This window comes from Anarhichas minor, unplaced genomic scaffold, assembly GCF_050575085.1.
Source record: "Anarhichas minor isolate MPS153535 unplaced genomic scaffold, ASM5057508v1 ptg000026l, whole genome shotgun sequence".
Lineage (NCBI taxonomy): Eukaryota > Metazoa > Chordata > Actinopteri > Perciformes > Anarhichadidae > Anarhichas > Anarhichas minor.
The window spans coordinates 5035341-5056888 of record NW_027466472.1 but is presented as its reverse complement, the minus strand read 5'-3'; the positions used below and the strand labels follow the sequence as shown (position 1 = coordinate 5056888).

Below are 21548 nucleotides of genomic sequence, written 5' to 3'. Positions count from 1 at the left end.
GCCACATGTACAGATCAACAGTCTAAGCCGAGTGCACACACAAATCACCACTGTCTGAGCATAAGGGCAGCCTGCAGTGTCAACACCTGCGGCCCATTAGCCTACTTATGAGTGTGTGGCTCTCACCTGATTGGCTAATCCGGCATGGATGGTACAGTCTGTATAATATTGTGAATAATGTTTTATCACCTTCACGGCCAAAAGACCTCAACCCAGCTGAACTCCTGTGGGAGATTTTGGAGTGACATGTTAGACAGCCCTCTCCACGCCCAGTATCATTATACCAAATGAGGGAATATCCGTATGAAGAACGGCGTTCATCCCTCCAGTGGAGTTTAAGTTTGACTTCCCTGAAAAAATAAAGGTTTAAAAAAAATGATGCCAAGGAGCATAAAGCTCTGTAGGCTTGGGGTTGCCAAACACCTCACAGAGACACTTTGTTCATCTTTCGTTTTGTTTGTCCCTGATCTTATTACTGATCTATGGTTAGACTCACTGTAGCAGCATCAGCATCAGTTAGCATCTCCCTCTGCTGGTGTATGTACATTTTTACAGACTGGCTTTTATGTGACGTCGTCGCTTTACTGTTTTATTTGTATTTGTTGATTTTACTAAATGATTTTATTTTATTTTTTTTATTTATTCGTTTTTTTTTATCGTATCGATTGTTTTTGTTTTATCTATTGTACTGTTTTATCCAGGTTTAACTCTTACCTTTGTTGTTAAACTTTCTGTTAACGGTGCTATGAAGTTATTATTAATATTATTATATGTTGTAGACTCACTAATTCTATTTCAGCCTTGAAATAAAGCTTTAAAACACATACATACAACAAACCCATACACACACACACACACACACTAAACTCTATTAATCATTTTGAGTGACTAACACTGCACCTGCCCACACACTACAATGATTAATCACAAGACCACCGCATGTTGATGATTAGCGAGGCTCCTCTCTGCATCTCCTGAGAGTTTCTGTCTCCAGCGATTAAAAGTTGATCAATTCCTCTCTTTTAGTTAACACAGTACACGTCTGTGAAGTTGACTGCACGGTTACTTGGAATGGAAACAAATGACATTAGCTCTTTGGCTCATTTGGATTGTGTCACACTCACTTAGTTCTTGATCAATCACATGGAGACCGAGGAAGATAAACTAAACCTCAAAGTCCTTCAGGAGTAGGAAGTGTTCGAGAACGTCTCGAAATGAATCATTGAAGTTGTCTAGAATCAACGCAGGCTAATTTAAGAGCACAGTGTTCCTTAAACTGTATAGAAGGAAAAACCCAACTTGTGTGTGTGATGTTTTACACAAATTGAAAATAGATAGTTACATTTTCTATGTATCGCCATGCTGCACTTGGACTTGCAATATGAAACATGAAGATATCAAAACACAGGAAATCACAAGGTAAAATGTTGACTTTAAAATGTAAAAAATGTATTATTACAACAGTACAATATCTGAGGTAAAACGTTGCCTTTATTGCAATTATGCTACACAAAAACAACACTGAAACAACAGCAATTTGATAGTAAGAGTCTGAACTTGTTAAAGTATATTTTAGCATGACTCAAAGACATCATAGTAAAAACATGATGATTGTAAAATATATGTGAATAACAAGACTAGGGACCCTAATCAGCTGGACCAGTTGCTTAATGAGCCAATGAACTATTTCACGATGTCGGTATTGTGGCTCTGTTTAGTTCTTAGTGCAGCTCCACTAATCATCAATAGCAGTGGATGCAATCGTCGCATTGACCTCAGTAGCAGCTGTTACGAATGAAGCCGAGGTCCCGGTCGAGGTCCCATCGCGTGGTTTTGCGCGGGGCATCATCATCTCCTCTCTGTTGCACTCAGGTTTGACCAAAAGAATGTAACACTTGGGCAAGAAGATGCAGCTCAGCAGGCCGAAGCTGGAAGCCAAGATGGCAAAAATCTGGACGGCAACCATGAACTTGCCGCGTGTGCTGAGGTACGCTGGGACAAAGGAGATCCACACGATGAAGAAGACGAGCATGCCGAAGGTCACACACTTCGCCTCACTGGAAGGCAGAGGAAGAAACATGTTGCTTTAGGGTCAAGAGAAATGTTCTTTACACCAAAATGTCTGAACAAGAGAAAGAGGAACAAGTGGAAATTGAATTAGAAAAGTTACATAGCACACATGTTTTGATTTCTCACAGATTAATACCGGCACTTTTGTGTGTTTGTGCGAGAAGAAGATGAGGAAAACAGAAAGAAATCATCCCTTTTAACATGTTACGTTACAATACAATGTCAAACATCAACTACAACGCAACTCTGTTTACGACTGAAACCTTGTGTGTTTCCTACCTGAAGTGGTCCTCCAGTTTGCGGGCTATGAAAGCAAAGATCAAGGCCAGCAGAGCCAGCAGGATGTCATAGGCGAAGATACAACAGATGAAGACCACAGAGCCTTCGTCACACTCCAGAATGATCTTTATATTCTGGGCAGCGGTGTTTTCAAAGGGGTGTGGAGGGAGGATGATGAGCCACACTGTGCACGCTATAGCCTGGGTAGAAGGATGTCAGATATAATACAGGATCAGGTCAGAGTAAAGATGCTTCACGTCCTTTCTTCCTGTATTTATTGTATCTACCTGTATTAAAGTTGCCACAGCAGCTATCGCCCTCTGGTGGGCACAGGTGAGACTGTCAATTTCAGGGTTAGCACAGGCATTGGAGTCACTGTTTATAAAGGTGTTGGTGAAGATGACATCAGGACTACCGCCGTTGGCTGCTGCTTCAGCTGCAGCCAACTTTGCAGCTTTGGCAGCTGCTTTGGCTCTGATCCGGGCCGCTTTCAGAGCCTGAGCTCTCAGCATCAGCACTGCTGTCTTACCTGAATTACAGAGCAGTTAGTAGATAGACAGACTGCGTGTATATACTCATATACATACACACATAACAGTGCAGTAAAAAAACAAAAAAAAAGCAGTGGACTCACCCATGATAGAGGAAAGGCAGAGAGCAAAGCCCAGAGCCAGGGATACTTGACTGGTCATGCAGCTCCAGTGCTGAGGCTCTCCGAGGAAGACGATGGAGCAGAGGAAGGTCACCACCAGCGAGAAGAGCAGCGAGAAACTCAACAGAGCATCGTTGGCTTTCACCAGAGGGGTGCCAATGTGCGCTACAAACACCACCTGGAAAAAGAAGAACAGTGAATCACACCATTTGGGGTTTTTTGGCTCCTTATTCTGTGCAACAAGGGATCTGTTGGCTTCACTGGGAGGTTTGTCTCACCCCGACACCGATGGTGACTAGCGCTCCGAAGGCCGAGATGATGATGAGAGTGATCCCCAGCGGCTCTCCAAAGGCTAGGAACTCAATGATTTTTGGTACACAGCTGTCATGAGCTTCATTGGACCACTCGTCATAACTGCACAGGATACATGCACGAGCATCTGTCAGAGAGGGAGGAACTCCGACTTAGTCTGGAAACGACCCGGAAATTAAGAGCAAGAGGCCCAGCAGATACAAGTGGCCTCTAAAACATGACAGAAGAGATTCCGGATCCAGAACCATTTCAGTGTGAAGTGTCAATGAATATAAAATGTAAAATAATAGACATTTTGGTAGTGTATTATATGTCGAAGGGGATTCCGATGGGTTTTGTAGACGCCATGCTTAGTTTTGCAGCATATTAAATCTTTGTGAGGCGAAATTAACGCAGCTTCCTCACCGTGGTAATTTGCATATTTTGAATAATACATTGTTATTATAGCAAGTTTTATAAGATGTCATTATCACATTTACTTTGTGATTATTTTATATTTGCCCCAATAGCATTGTATTTCAGACAGATTAAGTTAAGTATTTTCAGGCTATTAAATTAAGTAAAAACAGATGTGTGTTTTCTTCTAACATCAATCTTGAATGTCTTTGCAAAAATTAAAATAAAAGTAACTTTATTCACTCAGGTTTATATTTCAGTAAAAGTTCAGACTTTTCAGGAAGACACCGTCATGTCGATAAGGTACAGTTTAGAAGCTGTATACTGACTAGTTGAGTTGCTGATCTCTCCATCAGCACACGGGATACAGTCAAAGCAGCACACTGGCTCTCCCTGTCGGATTCCCTTCCTGGTGCCCGGCTGGCAGTTCTCACTGCACACTGACCGAGGAGGCTAAAAAACACACACATATACACACACACACACACACACACACCGATTTATAGAGCCACACATGCATGTGACACTAATCCTAATCTAGAAGAGTTAAACTCCGTCTTGATCAACATGCTGCTGACCTCCAACATTTCATTGTTCCACACAATGGAGTCATTCGTGATGGTCATCCTGTCCTCTGGAGCTGCTGAGCCATTGTAGCTTCCCACAGTGACGTAGGATATCTCCCCGTGACTGTTGACCTGCCAGTTAATGATGTCGTAGCCGCCTTCCACGTCTCCGTCCTCAAAGTAGATCTCTTCGTCCGTGTGCGGCACTTTGAAGCGTACGTTCTTCAGGTAGTACATCAGCTGAGGGAGAGAACGATGGAGCCACGTCTGAGTGAAACACGTGCACGTAAAAACAGTTGTACTCACACACACACACACACACACACACACACACAGGCTTACCTGCCATGGCTCAAAGTTGGTGATGTCAGCACAGCTTTTCCCGATGAATGGCCCCTGTCCGTCTTCACAGTGCTCCAGGTTGTGCAAGGCGTGGGCCACAGCGTACACAGCTTTGTACACACTGTGGGGAGATATCTTCATCATCATCATCATCAGCACCACCATTATCAATCACGCCTTCATGGCACATCAGTGTCTCTATCTCAAAATCTCTATGGCCTGGTGTTACTTTTTGTAATTTGGGTGTACTGACCCTTTAATGGTGGAGACAATAGGTGTTGTAGAGGCGATTCCAGTAGCATGAAGGTAAAAATAATTCATACTTGTAGCAGCAATATGGGCAGTGAGAACTGACCTGTAAGTGATTCGTAACTGGGAAACATCAGAGTAGGTGTTACTGAGCTGTGCCAGAGACTCGCCGCCCGTACACAGCCCGTCAGGAACCCCCCTCACTGCCCTGGACAGCGTGCCGTTGACCTCCTTGTCCCTCTGTTTGGCCTGCTTCACTGCTTTGCCATAGTCCAATGTGCAGTTAAACAACTACAAGAGAAAAAACAAGGTCACAAACTTTTTCTAGATTTGTGTATGACTTTTAGAGTTGCCACTGAATGTTCGTCGTCATTTTGTCTCAATGAGATTTTGCATGTGGTTAATAGATGGGTGGAGACAGATATGGTGACAGTCTGTGCAATTAGAGAGCTTAATAAACGCACGATCTCCCAGAATTCCTCTGTGAGCTGGTTAGAATAGGGGTCCAAATCCAGTAGATGGCGTCGAAGCCCCGGGATGTCAGCCCTTTTTACCCCAAAGCCCAGAGTACCACCGAGCACCGAGTTCACCTGGGTAAAAACACGCACATTGTCGACTTCAGTTCAAACTGTGATTCAGAGCCTGTGGAGCATCTGCTTCATGTCTGTTCAGTCAATCAATCAATGAGCTTTGACCCTCAGTCATCACTGGACTGAGCACTCACCTCAGGCTGGTTGATGAGAGCGGAGGTGACCCAGGCCTCGCTGGCGATCCAGGTGCGGTTGGTCACGTTGTGCCGGAGCAGCTCGAGGATCAGAGGACTGAGGTCCACGTCTGACGAGAAGACCACAATGATCTTGGACGTGGCCTCAACTACGGTTTTAGCAATACGTTGTATGTCCTCTTGTGAACTCACCTGAAGTTAAAAAAAAAAAAAGAACATATTCATTTTTCAACAGGAATAAATTGCAATACATCCCTCGAGAAGACCGGCATGACAGTGTGTGATCAGAACTAAAGGAGGGACAGTGAAATATTGACTGAAGAGGTGTTACCTTGGGCAAGATCTCAGAGAAGGAGATGCAGACACCAGCTTCCTCAACCTGCTCCTTGAAGGCTTTGATGCCATACTTGCCGTAATCATCATCAGCAGCTATGGTGCCCACCCAAGTCCAGCCGAAGTGCAGCACCAGCTGGGCGATAGCTGTGGACTGGTGCTTGTCATTGGGAATGGTCCTGAGGAAGGTGGGGAACTGGAACTTACTTTCCAGGGCGGAGCAAGTGGAAGAATAGCTGACCTAAGGATGACAGAGGAGAGGACACGAACATTGCACTTGTTCTTTCTATTTGTTCATCTTCCTTGTCTTCATCCAACTCCCCATTGACCTACCTGTGGGAAGTGATAAAGCCCAAGTATCCTCGCCGTGGCAATGGACAGATCGGAGCCCCCAGCGCCCACCAGAGCAGCCAGAGGAGCCCCAGTCCCGCAGCGGTAGTTGGGCACGGCCTCGTCTTGGCCCGTCAGGTAGGTGAGGGTGCCCTCAACCGCCTTGGAGATGGTGAAGCAGGAGTCGTAGATGACGTAGCCCAGGTCGGTGTTTGGCAGCAGGTCCTGCTTCTCGTTAATTTCGTTGATGGCAAACAGCATGGTCTGGGTCCAGCGGAAGGTACGGAAGTTAAACCTGGAGGATGATGGGAGAGAGATGAGATAACGGTACACAAAACTTCATGACTGGGAGATATGCACGGACTATTTTAGTCCTTTGAAAGTTATTACCTAAATTAGCCACAAGAGGGCAGTTTGCAGGCTCTCTGATTATTGTTGCATAGTACTAGAGTGTAAAGGCCTGTCTCCATGATAATATGGGCTACTGAGGCTAATTGGCCCCCAGAGGTGCTGCCCAGCTCTTTCTTGATTTCTATAGTAAAATCCTCAGGTTAAGAGTTCTCAGAAGCACACTGTGAGGTTGAAACATATACTCTAGTAAATCTTTTTCTCATTTAGGGGCTAAATTATGAAATAATGTCACTTAATTAGGCTTTTGAGATTATCTAAGATTAGTGTAATATATTCTAACAGCAATTTAAGCAAAAGGCCAATACAAAGACAAATGAGAAGCTCAACTCACCCCTCACACCCCGAGGAGACCGGCACCCTTGACGTGTTGCGATCACTGGAAGCGATACGCTGGTGAACAGGAAACATCCCCCCAACGACAACCTTCTTCTTCTCTACATCCTTGTAGCCGCTCAGGTTGAACTTGGCCTTCAGCTTGCATGTGGACTCTGCTGAAAATGATCTGTACAAGTACAAAAAGGCACATAATCCAAGCAAAAAGCGACCGATTTCCATGCTATGCGGGCGCAGAAAGGAGTCAAGAGAGCTCTCGCTGTGGCAGACAGCAAAGTGTGACAGGTGTCTTGTCTGCTCTCAGGGGAGATGTGCTGCACGGGGAAACCTGAGAACAAAAGTGAGGAGGAGGGCACTGGATGAGGACATATTAATCTTCATTGAAACATAGACAAGAAGGACTTAGTTCATTTTAGATGATTTTAGTAATTATTAAAGAATGATGATCTCATTAACGGTGTATAAAATGATGTTTGGTTAAAAAAGTTTTACTCTGTTTTTTTCTCCCTCCATTCGCACAAACTGGACCCTGGACCACAAAACGTGCACAAACACACTTCAACTTCAAATAAACTAAAAAAAAAAAAACATCCCATAATTTAATTTCTCTTTGTTTCCTCTTTCTTCAATCCTGTTGAGACAAATCAGTTTATCAGTCTGCACTCGGGTCAGCTGTGGAGGATAAACTGCCACAGGCCACATGTTAATTGGCAGCCGCATGTGGTAACTTGTAGAGTCTTTACGCAACTTAACAGCACGGCTACTGTTCCAAAACCATGGGTTGTCCCCTGAGTGTGGGTCTGAGTGTGTGTTGATGGATGACTGAACTTGTCTGCTCTTGTCTCTCAGTCAGTGGGGAGAAACACACACCTGAACCCCGGCACACAGAGGGACCTCTGCTGGGTAACAGCACACAAATAAGCTACAGTCTAAACTTCTCTCAACAATATGGCTGTTTACATGGATTTGATTGAAAGGGAAGTTGAAGCACAGAAAGCAGGAATCTAACAGGAGGATATTTTCATGTAGTTGCTGATGATCAAAGATGACCTACAGGGTGTGTGTGTGTGTGTGTGTGTGTGTGAGATTGGGCCCATGTGATCTCTCTCAGGCACGTGAGAGACATCTGACCGATACTGATGTGTGCTGCAAGAAATCAATTACATGTGGTAATTCATAAAAAGCGCTAATGTAATTATTTTAAAGGCCTCTTCCAGGAGGACATTTGTAAAGAGGCACATGATTAAATGGAAAAAGGGTCTTCCACTTTCCCATTTTACTCTACTTTTTGAATAACTACTTCTACATTAATAAAGTTAGATAAAGTTGCTTCCAGTCCTAAAGAAAACTGTACTTCTGTATTCTGGCTGTGATTTATAGTTGGTACATATAATGCACAAGGCCGCATCGGAAGCATGTGGAATAATTTCAACCCAATTGGGGGGGGGGGGGGGGGGGACAAAATGATGAAGTGTGGATAGTTAAAGCAGCGGGGAGTGAGGTTAACACAAACTATATTTACTTTCACCTCTATGGATTTAGATCATCATCCAGTCTCCACCCCTCCAGACAAAAAATATCATAAATCAAGTGGAATGGAAAAATGGAAATCAAATAGCGACAACATAAGGAAAAGGTCTAATAACATGTGAAAACTTAATCTCTGCAATGCTCACTTTACCCTCAGAATTTACCAAGTTCTCTAATATCAAAATTTGGATATTGTTCTATAATTTAAAAATAGTTCCTTTGAATCAATCATTAACTAGAAAGCTTTAATTTACTTAAAAGTGCTTTTGATTTCTTCATTGTCTTCTGTATTTTGCTGTTATGTTGGGGTTATTATTTACATTATATACTCCAAATAATCAATACTCTCAAACTGTGGGAAGACAAACTATCACGATGAAAATCATTAGAAAAAAAGTAATGTGAAGTGTAAACCAGTAGAGATAAGTTGCTCATTATAGAAGTGAGAAGTTTCAACATGGAGATCTTTATTAAAGCTCAGTTTTCCATTGTACAAATGTCATCAGAGTTGAAACTGCATGCAGTGGCTTGGTTTGAGGCACGTTACAAAGGAGAATGAGCGTTGTTGAACAGAAATTATAAAACAAAACCAAAAAAAAAAAAAAAAAACTTAATCTTATCGATATTGCAATTAAATCCAACTAAGAAAGTGTGTGTCCAATATTATCAAGCTGTTGTTTTCTATGGTGACATATGCAACGGAAAATACACATGTATAAAAGGCCGAACAGAGGGACACTAATGGCGGTTAAGACGAGTTAGGAAAACAATTTATTTCGCATTAGGAGTACGTTTGCCACTACGGGTTACGGAGAGAACAGAGAATGAGAGGCACAAAGACATGACAACCACTGCGTCCGAGTGAAATGGCTCTATCGGGGGGGCACAATACACTTTTAAAATCTCAGTTAAACCCGAGCACTGTATTCACTGAGGACTAAATGACGAGACTAGAGATTATGATGTAATTAATGTTCTGACAACGGACATGAATTAAGCAGTCGATGCCTTTTTGAGACACAGTGAACTTGAGTTAAGAGATGTAACAGACAACCTGAACTTTGACTCTACACAGTGACGCACTTGAATGTGGTGACGTTCCCACTGGATGCATTGTTCCGCACCAAGGCTTTCTTTATGGGTGGAAAAAAGAAAACAAAAGACAAAATGTGCAAAAATGTGCCCCTGCGCAACAAAAGAGCAGCCAAATAATGCTATAAAGACAATTGCAATTTACACAATGTGGTTATAAACTCTACTGTACTTATAATTTTGTTATTAGTTAATCCTCTTGTGTTTATTCTTCATAAAAAGCATACATATTGCAGCATGAAGAGAAACAGTGTTATATCGTCCTTTTCCAGAAACATTAAAGTCCAGGTCGGGTCACATCAAGAAATTAACGCAAACAACAGAACAGGCACATACAAAGCTGCCCATCATATTGGCTTCCTGCACACTAGTCATCACACTGAAGCTAATCTTGGGTTGTCTGCTGTCCTCCCTGTGGCACAGCAACAAGTCAAGAGCTCTCGTCAACAACATGATCGTCAAGAGGAGCCCACAATGTTATACATCACCACGGCTTATTCTACTTTTGGCAAAACAAAAAGCTGAAAAATTATTGATTGGTCACATAGGTTGCCCGTTGGGTATTTACCTTAAAAACAGACAACCGTCTTCATAGCACAGTACACAGGCAGAAACTGAAAATGAACAAATAGAGAGGATAGTCTGAGGTTGAGAAGATTCTGACCCACAGCTGTGAAACAAAAAAACATCCGACAAAAAAAGGCAGAAAACAACTCTCCTTCAGTTCGTGACCTTTCTGTTTGCTTGTTTTCACGTTTAGCTCATCCCATAATGCAACCTGAGGCACACCATCAAAGTCCACTTTCTTAACTTTTCACAGCTTCTCACCACTGGCCTTTAATGGTTGACCTTAAGAAAAGGAAGCAGCAACTTACCTTTTTAGTCATAGAGAGGAAATACATTGATGCACATGGACCAAAAGTGACAATATATTATCAATAACCAACATTAATCAATCCCTATCGCCAAAAATATTAAGACCAGGGAGGAGTGGTGGGGAGAGCAGAGTAGTAGCGCCTTTGCATGTGCGCCCGTCACAGTACGGTCTGCCTTCCGTGGGAATGTTGAAGAGGAGGGAGGGAGGGAGGAGGAGGAGGAGAGGGGGGGGGCGACAGAAAAGGAGGAATTCACCAGCCCACTCTGATATCGGTTGAGTGTATTTGTGCATTGTGTGTGAGTGTGTGTGTCCTGTCGGTATGACGTCATGTCGTGTTTTATTCCCACTCAGTGGTGCCGGGTGGTTTGGAGGTCAGATCATACATGACTCTGGAGATGCCCGGGATCTTCTTGATGTCATTTACCATCTTCAGCACCACCTGCGGAAACAGATCACACGACAAATGACTCTTATAACATTGAACAAAATGTATTTAAATCATTCTGGGGCTGATAATGCTCAATCCCTTAACGTAGGTTCGGTATTCATGATGGTGAGATAATGCCAACACTAAGTTGAGCGCTTCAATCATGGTTTACCTCCTCCGGGATATGGTTGCCTGGCGTGGCAGGGATGCCGGTCATGAAATCGCTGGTGATGAAGGTGCGGACCACCACAGAGCGCCGGCAGGATGGCTGTTTTTGCAGAGGGTCGCGGTCAAAGTGCAGGGGGGTCAAGATGATTGGCATCTGGCTGATCTTACTGGAGTAGCCTGCAAGAGAGAAAATGTTCTCATTGCTGCTATAACAACATGCTTTTTGTCACTTAATCATGTTCATCTGTTAATGAAGCAAAAAAGGCTTACACCATACTCTTATGGATCATTTATATGATATTAAATGTGGACAAAATGATCTTCAAATCCTCCCCGGACTACTGAGTGAAATCACAGACACAGTCAGGAACAGACTCACAACAACCAGTATGTGGTTTGCCTCTGGGGAAACGTTACATTCCTCATGTGGATGCAAGTATGCAGATGAGTAGACTATTCTTGAAGCATATTAATACCAGGCTTTGTAAAAAGGAGAGAATGGCTCTAGAGAGACTACATTGTTATATTGTAGTCTGTAATACAAGACATAAGGCTAAATTAAAATGTCTAAAATCACTTGGCTACACACACTAACCAGACTCTGTGAGGATAGAGTGAGCTACGAAGTCAGCCTGTCTGAGAGTGCTCAGCACGCCTGTGGTCAGGAAGGTCGGGGTAATGTCTGTAGGCGGCTCTTTCACGTGAGACCCGAACACATACACGACTCTGGAAAAAGGAGAGACGTGAATGAATGGATGAGTGTCCATAGAATACACAAGAGTGTGTAATGAGGCATATAAGTGGGGAGAGAGACGAAGAGCAGAGCGGGGTGTGTTACCTATTGATAGTATGGCACATGCGAGGGATGAGTCTGGCCAGGAACATGAGAAACTCCCAGTGAGGAGACTCTTTACTTGTGATGCCGCACACGTAACTGTAGGACCGGCAATCCCCCTGAGACAGAAGAACGTATTTTTACAGTCATTTATAGGCTTATCAGAAAGTCAGAGCAACAAAGACAATAAAACTGCAACAAATGTTAGATTACCACACACACACACACGTGTGTCATTCTCCAAACATTTCCTTTTAAATAAACAGCGAAGTTTCTATAAATAGAGTGTTTTCACTTCCAACAAATTCCACAGGCAATAAACGCTGCCTGTGTTTGTCCACCGTCTCCTGTCTGCCCCACAATTTGAGGTTAAGGGTGAATATAAAACTCAAACAGGAAGTATTAGGACACACCCACACCCACACAGAGTCACTGGACGACTGCAATGTTTGGGGGAGGAAAGTAGTCATGACCATACATTTCTCCTGGAAACAGTAAAGGGCCGTTAAATTACTGGAAAATTATGTTTGCCGCGTTTAGCCACACCCTCGGCATATGTCATGTGTTAGCATCAGAGAAGTTGGGGGAGAAACAAAAACATGTCACAATGTTTACAACAGATCAGTCATTTGGCTAGGAAGAGAGCGAGGGAGAGAGAGAGAGAGACAAAAAGTAAGAAACGGAGGCTTTGTGTGGGTGGGTGTGTCTCGCGGTTAACCACTAAATTATAGTGAAAACACAGCGAGACAACCAGCACAAGTGAGACACACCGCTTCCTGCTTCTCCTGCATCACATTTATCTGCATGTCTGAAGACATTTAGACATAAATGTTTGGATCAACCTACAAAATGTCCTCTTTATAACTTTTACTTGGGCCTTTAAGAAGCCACTGCAGCAAGTCTGCTTTAACACCATTTTGACTGCAGGTTAAAGCATTCGGACTGTAGAAATATGTGGACAGACAGACAACACACAAACTATCAGTGACCGGTTGGAGTTGATGAGTCGATTGACCAGCTGGTTTACCTGGACGCCGACAGTTTTGATGGGCAGCAGGAAGGCATTGAGCGAATGAAGGCTGGTGATCTGCAGGAGCTTCTCTTCCTCCTCGGCCGACATGCACGACTTGACTCTCTGCAGCAAGGTATGGGGCTGGAGGAGAGAGAGAGAATTTTAAAGCAGAATGTAAAACTGGAACTGCAAGGACCGAGACCTCAGAAGTAGCTCTGTCTATGTTGTGACTACTTTTAACTCTTTTTTTGAACACTTCTCATTTTCCGGCTTTCCGATGCGTCCATCGTCTTAGTCAGTACAGCCACAATAACCCTGATTCATGAAGTCAAAGTAGATCAACTCTGAACTTCCATCATTTATCAAATGAACAGCTGTTCTGCGTGTCATGGCAAATGAGTCCCCGGTTCTACCGTCAGACAACCAGCAGCAAACAGCCAATCTTTGTTTGTTTGGATCTGTGTACTACCTCTAATGTTTGTCATCAGGAAATGTACAGTGAGCGCACAAGCCAAGAGGGCTGTTTTCAGTAAGCAGTGATTCAATTCATATTAAAAAAATGTGCATGCATCATCCAAACTGCAGAAAAAGAGCTATTAGTTGCAAATACATGAATCATGATCCTGTTACAGTGACAAGTTGTTTATGATATTTCCCTAAAACACAGGACGTCAGATGACTACTTATTACAATTTATTTTTGCATCTGCATTGTTCTGACCTTTTTGACGCTTGCAGAGAAGTCTGTGATGATTTTGAGGATGTTGTTTGTTTCAGCAAAGTCCTTACAGATGTAGGGCTCCTCTGCACAAATCACTCTGATGGACAAACCCGGACCTAAAAAGGAAAAGCAAGGAGGAGGGGCACTTCTTCTTTAGCAAATATAAGAGCAACGCGAGGACAGTTTTGAGTCCGTCTGATTGAATTAGGCAAATGATACATGAGGGAAAGAAAGGAGAAAATGGCAGAAAGAAATCAAACATTATATGAATAATCCCTTTTGTCAGAGCAGTCACATTATTGGCATGCGTTCATGTACTTGCCAGGGAAAGGGTGTCGGGAGACGATCTCCTCTGGCAGGCCCAGCTCTCTCCCCAGCACTCTGACCTCATCTTTATGGAAATCTTTCAGTGGTTCGATTACTTTTCCCTGGAGGGTCACAAAGGAGTGGAATCAGCATTACAACAGAGTGGGAGTGAGGTGAATGCGTCGGTGTTGCGGAGTTGTGCGTTTCTATAAAAAAGGGGCTACTGAACAACTGTTGAAGAAAGAAAGCCTCTTAAGGGGACGATGGATGATGTAGAAACGCATGTTTCAATGAAAAGTGAATGACGTTCAGCTGTTTGCTGGCCTCTTAGTATTTGTGTGGATGTGTGCATGTGTGCAGTACCTCATCCCTGAGTTTGCGGATGAGCTCAGTGTCGTTGTGATGCGTTTTGATGACATCCGCCTTGCCGCTGGCCAGATGAGAGGCACTCTCAATAAGATCGGGCCGCAAGGTACCCTGGGCCAGGAAAACCTCTTCAGGCTTCAGATTCAGCTCTCCTATAACTTCATTTGCCACCTGTGAAGCAACGGAATCCAAACCGTCAGATACAACAGTGAAGCAGTGAATTAAAGAAACAATAAAGCAGCCATATTGGCAGATGTTGACAAATGTGATAAATGACGATGTATTGCATGTTAGTGCAGACAAGCTGGCAGGTTGAAACAAACATGTGATATATAACAAAAACTTATTACGTAGCACTTTCCACAAAAGAATTGATTAAGACCCAATACTCACTTTGACAAATGTATCGCCAATGATTTTCCTTTTCTCTTCTGGGTTGGTCGTCATATTCAAAGTCTTGCTGATGCGTTTGCGTGGCGTCCTGTCCTCCTCAGAGATGGGGAGGGTTGTCGTTCCGTTGTAGAAGGTGTGAGCAGCGTTCACCACTAAATAGAGCGACATTTTAGAGCAGAAAGAGAATTATTTTATTTTCAAACTGATGAGTCATTTAGTCTAAAGTAGAATATAATGACAATTGTGTCCCTACCTTTGAGTTTGATGCCCAGCTTGGTGAGGGCCTCCTCCACACTCTGACTCTCTCTCTTCCTCATGAAGCCGTTGTCGATGTGAACCGCTATCACCTGGTCCTGGTTCAGCGCTTTGTTGAGGAGAGCTGTGCAAACTGTTGAGTCCACCCCGCCACTCAGCAGCACCTGAATACACCGTTAGAAACAGTCACTAACTGTGCAGTCACATCCACCCTCTGCTGGATTAAGGAGGAAGGAGCTCCTACTCTGCCTCGCTCTCTAAGCAGTATGTCTAATATCGATATATATGTTAGCCTCCTAAGACATTGGTCATGTTGTCTTTGACATATCTGGTGTTCTGTCTTATGGCAGGCTGTAAAAATATTAGGCATTGTCAACTCAATCAAAAAGATAGATGACTACAGCCTTGACACTTCTTTACTTATTAGCAGACTATTAACTCTTGTGACTCACACACCACTACGACAGGAGCAAATAGTGAAACATGCATCAGACTATAGTTGAAGAACAGGAAACAGAGGCTGCATGTATTTCTTTAAATATAAACCACGTGCCTGGAGGCCGGTTCTTCCACTCATTTATCGCCTTCACAATCCCCTGAGATGAAGCCCAGTTTGAAGGCGCTCAGGGAGTCGACTACCTCTTTTCAGATAAAACAGGGTTTAATTTGAGAGTTTAATTGGTTCTACTTTACTTCCCACCACCGCTGCTGCTGCCGTCACCACTTCCTGAGCGGCTACTAAATATCACACTCAGCAACCCAGCTTTTGACTTCAGTCAAATGATCTCCCATTGTTTGTTAAAATGTGCTGAGAATATATTTTATTCTGTTTTCTGCTGTTCTTCCTTCATCTCTCTGCCCTAAAAATAGTTTGGATAAGAACACACACCGTCATGAAACTTTGTGCAGTTTTACTCACCAGCACTTTAGACTTCTTTACTTTTTCTTTGATGTCGTCGATGCAGACCTGTTGGCGGTTCTGTACGGTAAAATTACTGGTGCATCCCGCAATCTCGAACAGGAAGTTACGCAGCATCTCGATGCCTCTCTCCGTCAGGTCGACTTCAGGGTGAAACTGTGTCCCGTACAGCTTCTTCTGTTCGTTAGCGATCCCTGGTGGGGACATCAGATGTGGCGGAGGACCGTTAACATTACCATTTATCCTCTTTGAATGACACTTCTTTTTTTTTTTTTTTTTTAATATATCCAAACAACATAACATGCTCACCGGCAATGATGTTCCCCGATTGGGCCACCACTTTAAAGCCGTCGGCCACTTTATCCACACTGTCTCCGTGCGTCAGCAGGACCAGTTCATCCTTCTGAAGGCCCCTGATAAGATAAACACACACACACGTCAGAGGAAGATGTGTGACGTTCAATAACATTGCATGGAACAGTTAAATGTGTCCAGGCCTGCGTTTACTCAGTGCATGCGAGTCAAGTGTGAGAGGCAGACAGCGGCTGTCTATTTTAGAGTCTGCAGTATTTGTGTAACAACCAGGGGGAAATATGTGACTGCTGGAGTGGTTGTGCAGTTTATCTCGTAAATATAGCACGGGGACAAACCTGTTGAGCAGCAGTTGTGCTTTACGCAGCCCACATCATTTTGTCCTCAGTTATTTAAGAGAAAGAGATGGTACTGTAAATTTGCCGACTGATCTAGAAGGGATTTGGTGAATGCTTATTTACATTGGCTATCTTCAATAGGTTAAAGTCATGTCGGCTGGACTCCAGTCGCCCAACCCTAGTTTCTCCTTCCTTGTGATATTGTTCTCTCTTCACTGTGCATCACACCATGTTGTTCCTGCACCAAGTATAATTGTATGTTCTGTCCTCATCCACAAACTCTCAATATGTTTTCTCGTCAGTCTGTCATCTTCTCACGCCAAACATATCAGATTATAAATTTAAAAATGCAAGGATGTGTAAGAATGTGCAGCTCCAAGAAGATCATATTGACACTTATTTATAATAACACCCAAATTAAACTAATTTTCTTGCGATCCAGTTGAGCAACCATATTACCTGAAGAGAGAACAAGTGTTGTCCAGTCCAATAGTGAACACTCCATCTTCCCTCACACTCTTTTTGTGTACTGTGCCGCCGAAAACTTTATTCATCATCTGTAGGAAACACACAGAGCAAAGTTAACACTTGGACACAGAAAATGACATGTTAGTGTGATTCCAAAGATGGTGTAACTGCCAGCTGCCTCGAGAAATGAGCTAGAGAATGGATGGCTGCTGGTTTTAGTTTCCAGGCAAAGCTGGGGAACAATTGAGCGAGTAATTCTCTCATCTCCCTCAGCGAGTGTCAAAGTGCCCTTGAAGAAGGTGGTGAAGTCCCAGCTGGCCCAGGAGAGAGCTGAACAGCAGCTTTAAGTCTAGCTGCTCACTGTGAATGTGTGTAACACAAATGCTTCCTGGAACAAAGGCCTAAGCACTATAAAATCCCAGAACTTTACTGTGTATGCATGCATGTGCATAGATACCTGCATCCCATAGCAAATCCCAAGGACTGGCTTTCCTATGGTGAATATGGCCGGGTCGAACCAGGGCGCATCTTCTGCATACACAGAAGCTGGACCTCCGGAAATGATGATTGCCCTAAGAAGGGAAACAATAAAAGGCAAAATGCATTATAAAACACTTCCATAATGACAGAATAATGTAATAACAATGATGTGGTTGAAATGCTTCTCATGCTCACCTGTAGCCCTGCTCTCTGATGGCGAAGGCCGGGGTCTCTAAAGGGAGGATCTCAGAGCGTACGCACATCTCCCGCACCCGTCTGTCAATCACCTTGCCATACTGGGCCCCAGCATCCAGGATCGCCACCGCCCCCTCGCAGGATCCATTCTGCTCTGTGCTGCTGATCTCCAGCTGTGGACAGAAAAACCCCGGTCTTGATTTTAAGTGCTTGTGTTGAGCCGAGCAGGGCAGAAACGTATATACATAGTCTCTCGTGCACACGAGTATTTACTGAATGATTTTGACGAGCCTTAATGCTGTCCTTAACAGTTCGGTGGTGTAAGGTAACCCACTCCTCCACGACTTAATTGGGCTCCACTTCAGACATCCCCCGTGGAAAAATGTGACTCAATGAAGCCTAAGACAATTATGGACATGTGAGCTTTCAATACAAGACAGACAGTCACTCCCGTGAAACGTGGTGTATCCATTCAGCCCATCAGGAGAATCACATGAAACCCACAAGTTAGTCAAAGGCTATCTGGGAGCAAGATGTACCGTTTCACTTTGACACAACTTCCCAGTCTGGATTGTTTTTATAAACATATGCGCAGATCGAAGTTTGGGAAACAATTTTCAGCACAAGAACTAGAGAGATGTCAGATCACTGATAGCTAATGAGAGTAGATGATAAGGACGGCAAGAAGAGAAACATGATCCCACGTGGTTTGTTGAAACACTTCCGCCCGTAGATGTTTCTAAAAACAACTTTCATCAGGCATGCTAACGTTACCTTATCACCTCAGACTTGTTACCTTTCAGTTTCAGTTACCGTATTATCGTTAAATCATATCGTCAGCAGCTCTAAAAGTATAATCACGACACAAAAACAAATATACCAAAACTTTACCAAATGAGCGGATAAGACAGCAGTAATGGCTCCTGTTGTCAGAGAGGTAGCGTTAACCGCAAGTTGGCTCATACTAGCTCCGTGACGACGTTAGCAAAACCTGTCAGTTAACGTCCCGTTAGCTTAAAGTGTGTGACAGCAGCAGAGGGAAATAAATTACTGTTCAATGCCACTTCCCAAAATGAAAAGCATATAACAGTCATACTGCATGGCTGTCGGTTAGCAGTACTATCGTTACAACATTCTGACTGCCCCGGCTAGAGCTAGCTAACACAGTGCCTATGTAGCATGCTAGGTCACGGACAGTGTAAACAGTAGCAATCACCATTAGCCTGTTAGCAGCACGTCCTGCTGGCTAAGTTAGCGGAGCTATGCTAAAACCCACGCGGTGCTTTGGAGGCAAAGGGTCCTGGGAGGGATCCACGAATAAGGAGAAAGGCAGCCACGGCTAGGGTTTAAATGTGTAAGATGCTAATCGTAATAGAGATATCCTGTGCGGCTAGCGGCTATGAGCAGCATGTTAATGTAATACAGCAACAGGCAACAGCGGTACTCAGAGCTCCTCAGCGGAACTGATGATAACGCTGAATGCTCTCTAACTTTCCCCCCACACAGGCCGTAATTAACCGGGGGGGACTACACGGGCAAACAGGGTCCTAACACCAGGCAACCGGTCAACCCAAGTGTTCTCCCCGCACCACTGACCTTGCTGTCTCCGTTGCACACAGCCATGGAGGACTGTGGTGTGGTGGAATGAGCTCTCCTCTCGGTGTCCCAGGTCTCTCACACAGAGAGAGAGAGAGAGAGAGAGAGAGAGAGAGAGAGAGAGAGAGAGAGAAAGAGAGAGGGGGCTACTGGTTCGCTCCTGGCTCAGCACGCCGACTACTGTTTCAAAAGCAGATTGGGTTGAAGATGGGCTGTCACACAGACTCCTACACTCCGGCTGGGAATAAGTTTCACAGCGGGAACTGAAGACTAAATAAACCTGCCATGCATCATGGGGTGGAGCGCAAAGTGAGAGTAAAGAACAGTGTGGCCCCGAAGAGGGCTGGGCTTAGACAGCATAGTAGAATGTGACTGACCATGTTATGATAGTGGCAGCATTTGGGTGCTTAATTTTTGTATGTTTATATAGAATATGAGATGGAGTTTATAGCAATGTAATAGTACATTTCACAGAGGTGTCCAGATCTCCCAGGATATTTGCCAATCCCGAACCGCAGAGGTATCCAAAGCGAGACAATTCGATTTTTTAACAATTTGGGAATTTGTCCTGATCCACCATACAATACTGACATATCTAGGTTTTTCTAAGATAAAACTGTGGGCTATGACAGGGGCACAGTGGTGTGGATAAACAACTTGTCCCACACACGCTATGATTTGTTTTATATTGCAGTATCAATATTTATCATAATATACACCATTTTATGGAAAACGTCTGCAGATAAAAAAAAAAAAAAGATGGTAAATTCTGTTTTTGGCTTATCCAGTGAATTAAATATCTGACTATTGAATTACTTAATTAGTACTAGTATCAACATCCGCATAAAACAGTCTTGCACACGTATTTGCGACATTGCCAGCAAGCACAATGAGTCTACAGAGCCTCATGCTTCAGAGTCTCGTCAGGCAGAGGCAGCAAGTAGGAACCACCTGTACTTTAACACATACTGTACTATATGTTCCACAACCTTTCTTCTTGCCATTTCTTTTTCAGACAATATATTACAACATAAGTTACCTCCAGGCTCATTGTTCATATGTGGCTTTTTTGTCTGCCACTGACATTTATTTCTTTATTTATCTAATAATAATGTAGTTTCAGTATCCATATTTTCTCGACATAAAGATTATTACATTCTCTCATAATTGTTCAACCCGCTTCACTGAAAGCTAAAGAGGAACGTCACAGCAAAAACACAAGTGTCAAATAGGCAGATGTCAAAGTCCACTTTGTGCCAACAAGTTTGTCATTACTAGATTCTTAAAAAAAATTCTAGGTATGATAGTGTCTTAAAGAAAGTAGTTTCAGAAGTAGTAAGGCAGTGGTTTTCAACCTGGGGGCGGCAAACATCACCAGGGTAAAATGTGTCAATATAACTACACTGTTGAATAGACTTCTCTCAAAGCAGGCATTTGTACGAGGCACTTGCTGTTGCATCTAATTACATTATTAATTGTGGCATATCATTTGGATAATTGCTGGAACAGAGCCTACATTAATGTTATTAGTTCCATCAGTGTATTACCTGCTACGACAACTCAAAATGTTTACTGTAAGATTAAGTGCTTGGTTCTCATTTGTCTTTTTCCCACATTTCAAAGGAGTCTGACAGAAAAGGTCTGGGAACCACAGTTCTTGCAGATCACAAGATAATTAATAAAGAGTTGTTCATATGAATCGCAGGTTTAGGGTTAAAAACAAACATTCAATAAACACGCCCGTGATGGGATATTAAAACATCTGAAGGCACATAACCAGAGGTTGAGAACCACTGGGCTCTGATATGCAGAGGTGCTGTAATATCAGCGCCATCCTGTGGAAAATGTAATGAAAAATACATAATTGTTACCATGGCCATGATTAATACACATTTCTGATTGGCTGGTAGGTGTCAATCTATAACCAGTCAAACTATAACCTCCACTCCAGTGCACAAAGAACACTAACCATAAAAGCACTTCCTCCTCAGTGAACTATCACTGGTTAAACCAGGAACATGGTTGGATTAATCTAAAAGGCAGAACTGATCTGTGGGTCCCTGTTGACCTTCTGCTTTTTGTCATTTATTTTAGGAATATCATGCACCATGTCTGTTTTGACAAAGCTCATATCTACAAGCCTCTCTTCTGTGGTTAGTGACCGTGGTGTAAGTACAATAATGTACTCCGTTCTGATGACGAGTGCATTATTTTCTTATATCAGGACACGTTATGGTAGATTGACACCCTCTCACATGGTTT

General features: G+C 43.3%; 2 protein-coding genes across 3 annotated transcripts; both read right to left on the bottom strand.

The window, feature by feature from the left end:
- Positions 1 to 1473: 1473 nt before the first annotated feature.
- On the bottom strand, positions 1474 to 8823 carry vmn2r1 (vomeronasal 2, receptor 1). The gene is made up of 14 exons (XM_076099862.1): positions 6996 to 8823; positions 6257 to 6548; positions 5922 to 6164; positions 5591 to 5782; positions 5331 to 5456; positions 4973 to 5157; positions 4618 to 4738; positions 4288 to 4515; positions 4039 to 4162; positions 3280 to 3440; positions 2984 to 3179; positions 2637 to 2878; positions 2350 to 2549; positions 1474 to 2057 (listed from the first exon to the last, which is right to left on the bottom strand). The coding sequence occupies exons 1-14, from the start codon at positions 7217 to 7219 to the stop codon at positions 1736 to 1738; spliced, it is 2856 nt and encodes a 951-aa protein (XP_075955977.1). The 5' UTR covers positions 7220 to 8823; the 3' UTR covers positions 1474 to 1735.
- Positions 8824 to 8973: 150 nt separating this feature from the next.
- Positions 8974 to 19563, bottom strand: gmps (guanine monophosphate synthase). Of its 2 annotated transcripts, none has more exons than XM_076099863.1 (16): positions 19287 to 19563; positions 17691 to 17863; positions 17473 to 17587; positions 17007 to 17104; positions 16207 to 16310; positions 15898 to 16091; positions 14977 to 15142; positions 14724 to 14875; positions 14328 to 14501; positions 13981 to 14086; positions 13659 to 13774; positions 12954 to 13079; positions 11930 to 12045; positions 11687 to 11817; positions 11096 to 11268; positions 8974 to 10935 (listed from the first exon to the last, which is right to left on the bottom strand). In XM_076099863.1, the coding sequence occupies exons 1-16, from the start codon at positions 19311 to 19313 to the stop codon at positions 10834 to 10836; spliced, it is 2073 nt and encodes a 690-aa protein (XP_075955978.1). In that variant the 5' UTR covers positions 19314 to 19563; the 3' UTR covers positions 8974 to 10833. The 2 variants fall into 2 exon arrangements, with proteins under 2 accessions (XP_075955978.1, XP_075955979.1); XM_076099864.1 differs by lacking the exon at positions 19287 to 19563 and adding an exon at positions 18907 to 18924.
- Positions 19564 to 21548: the final 1985 nt, after the last annotated feature.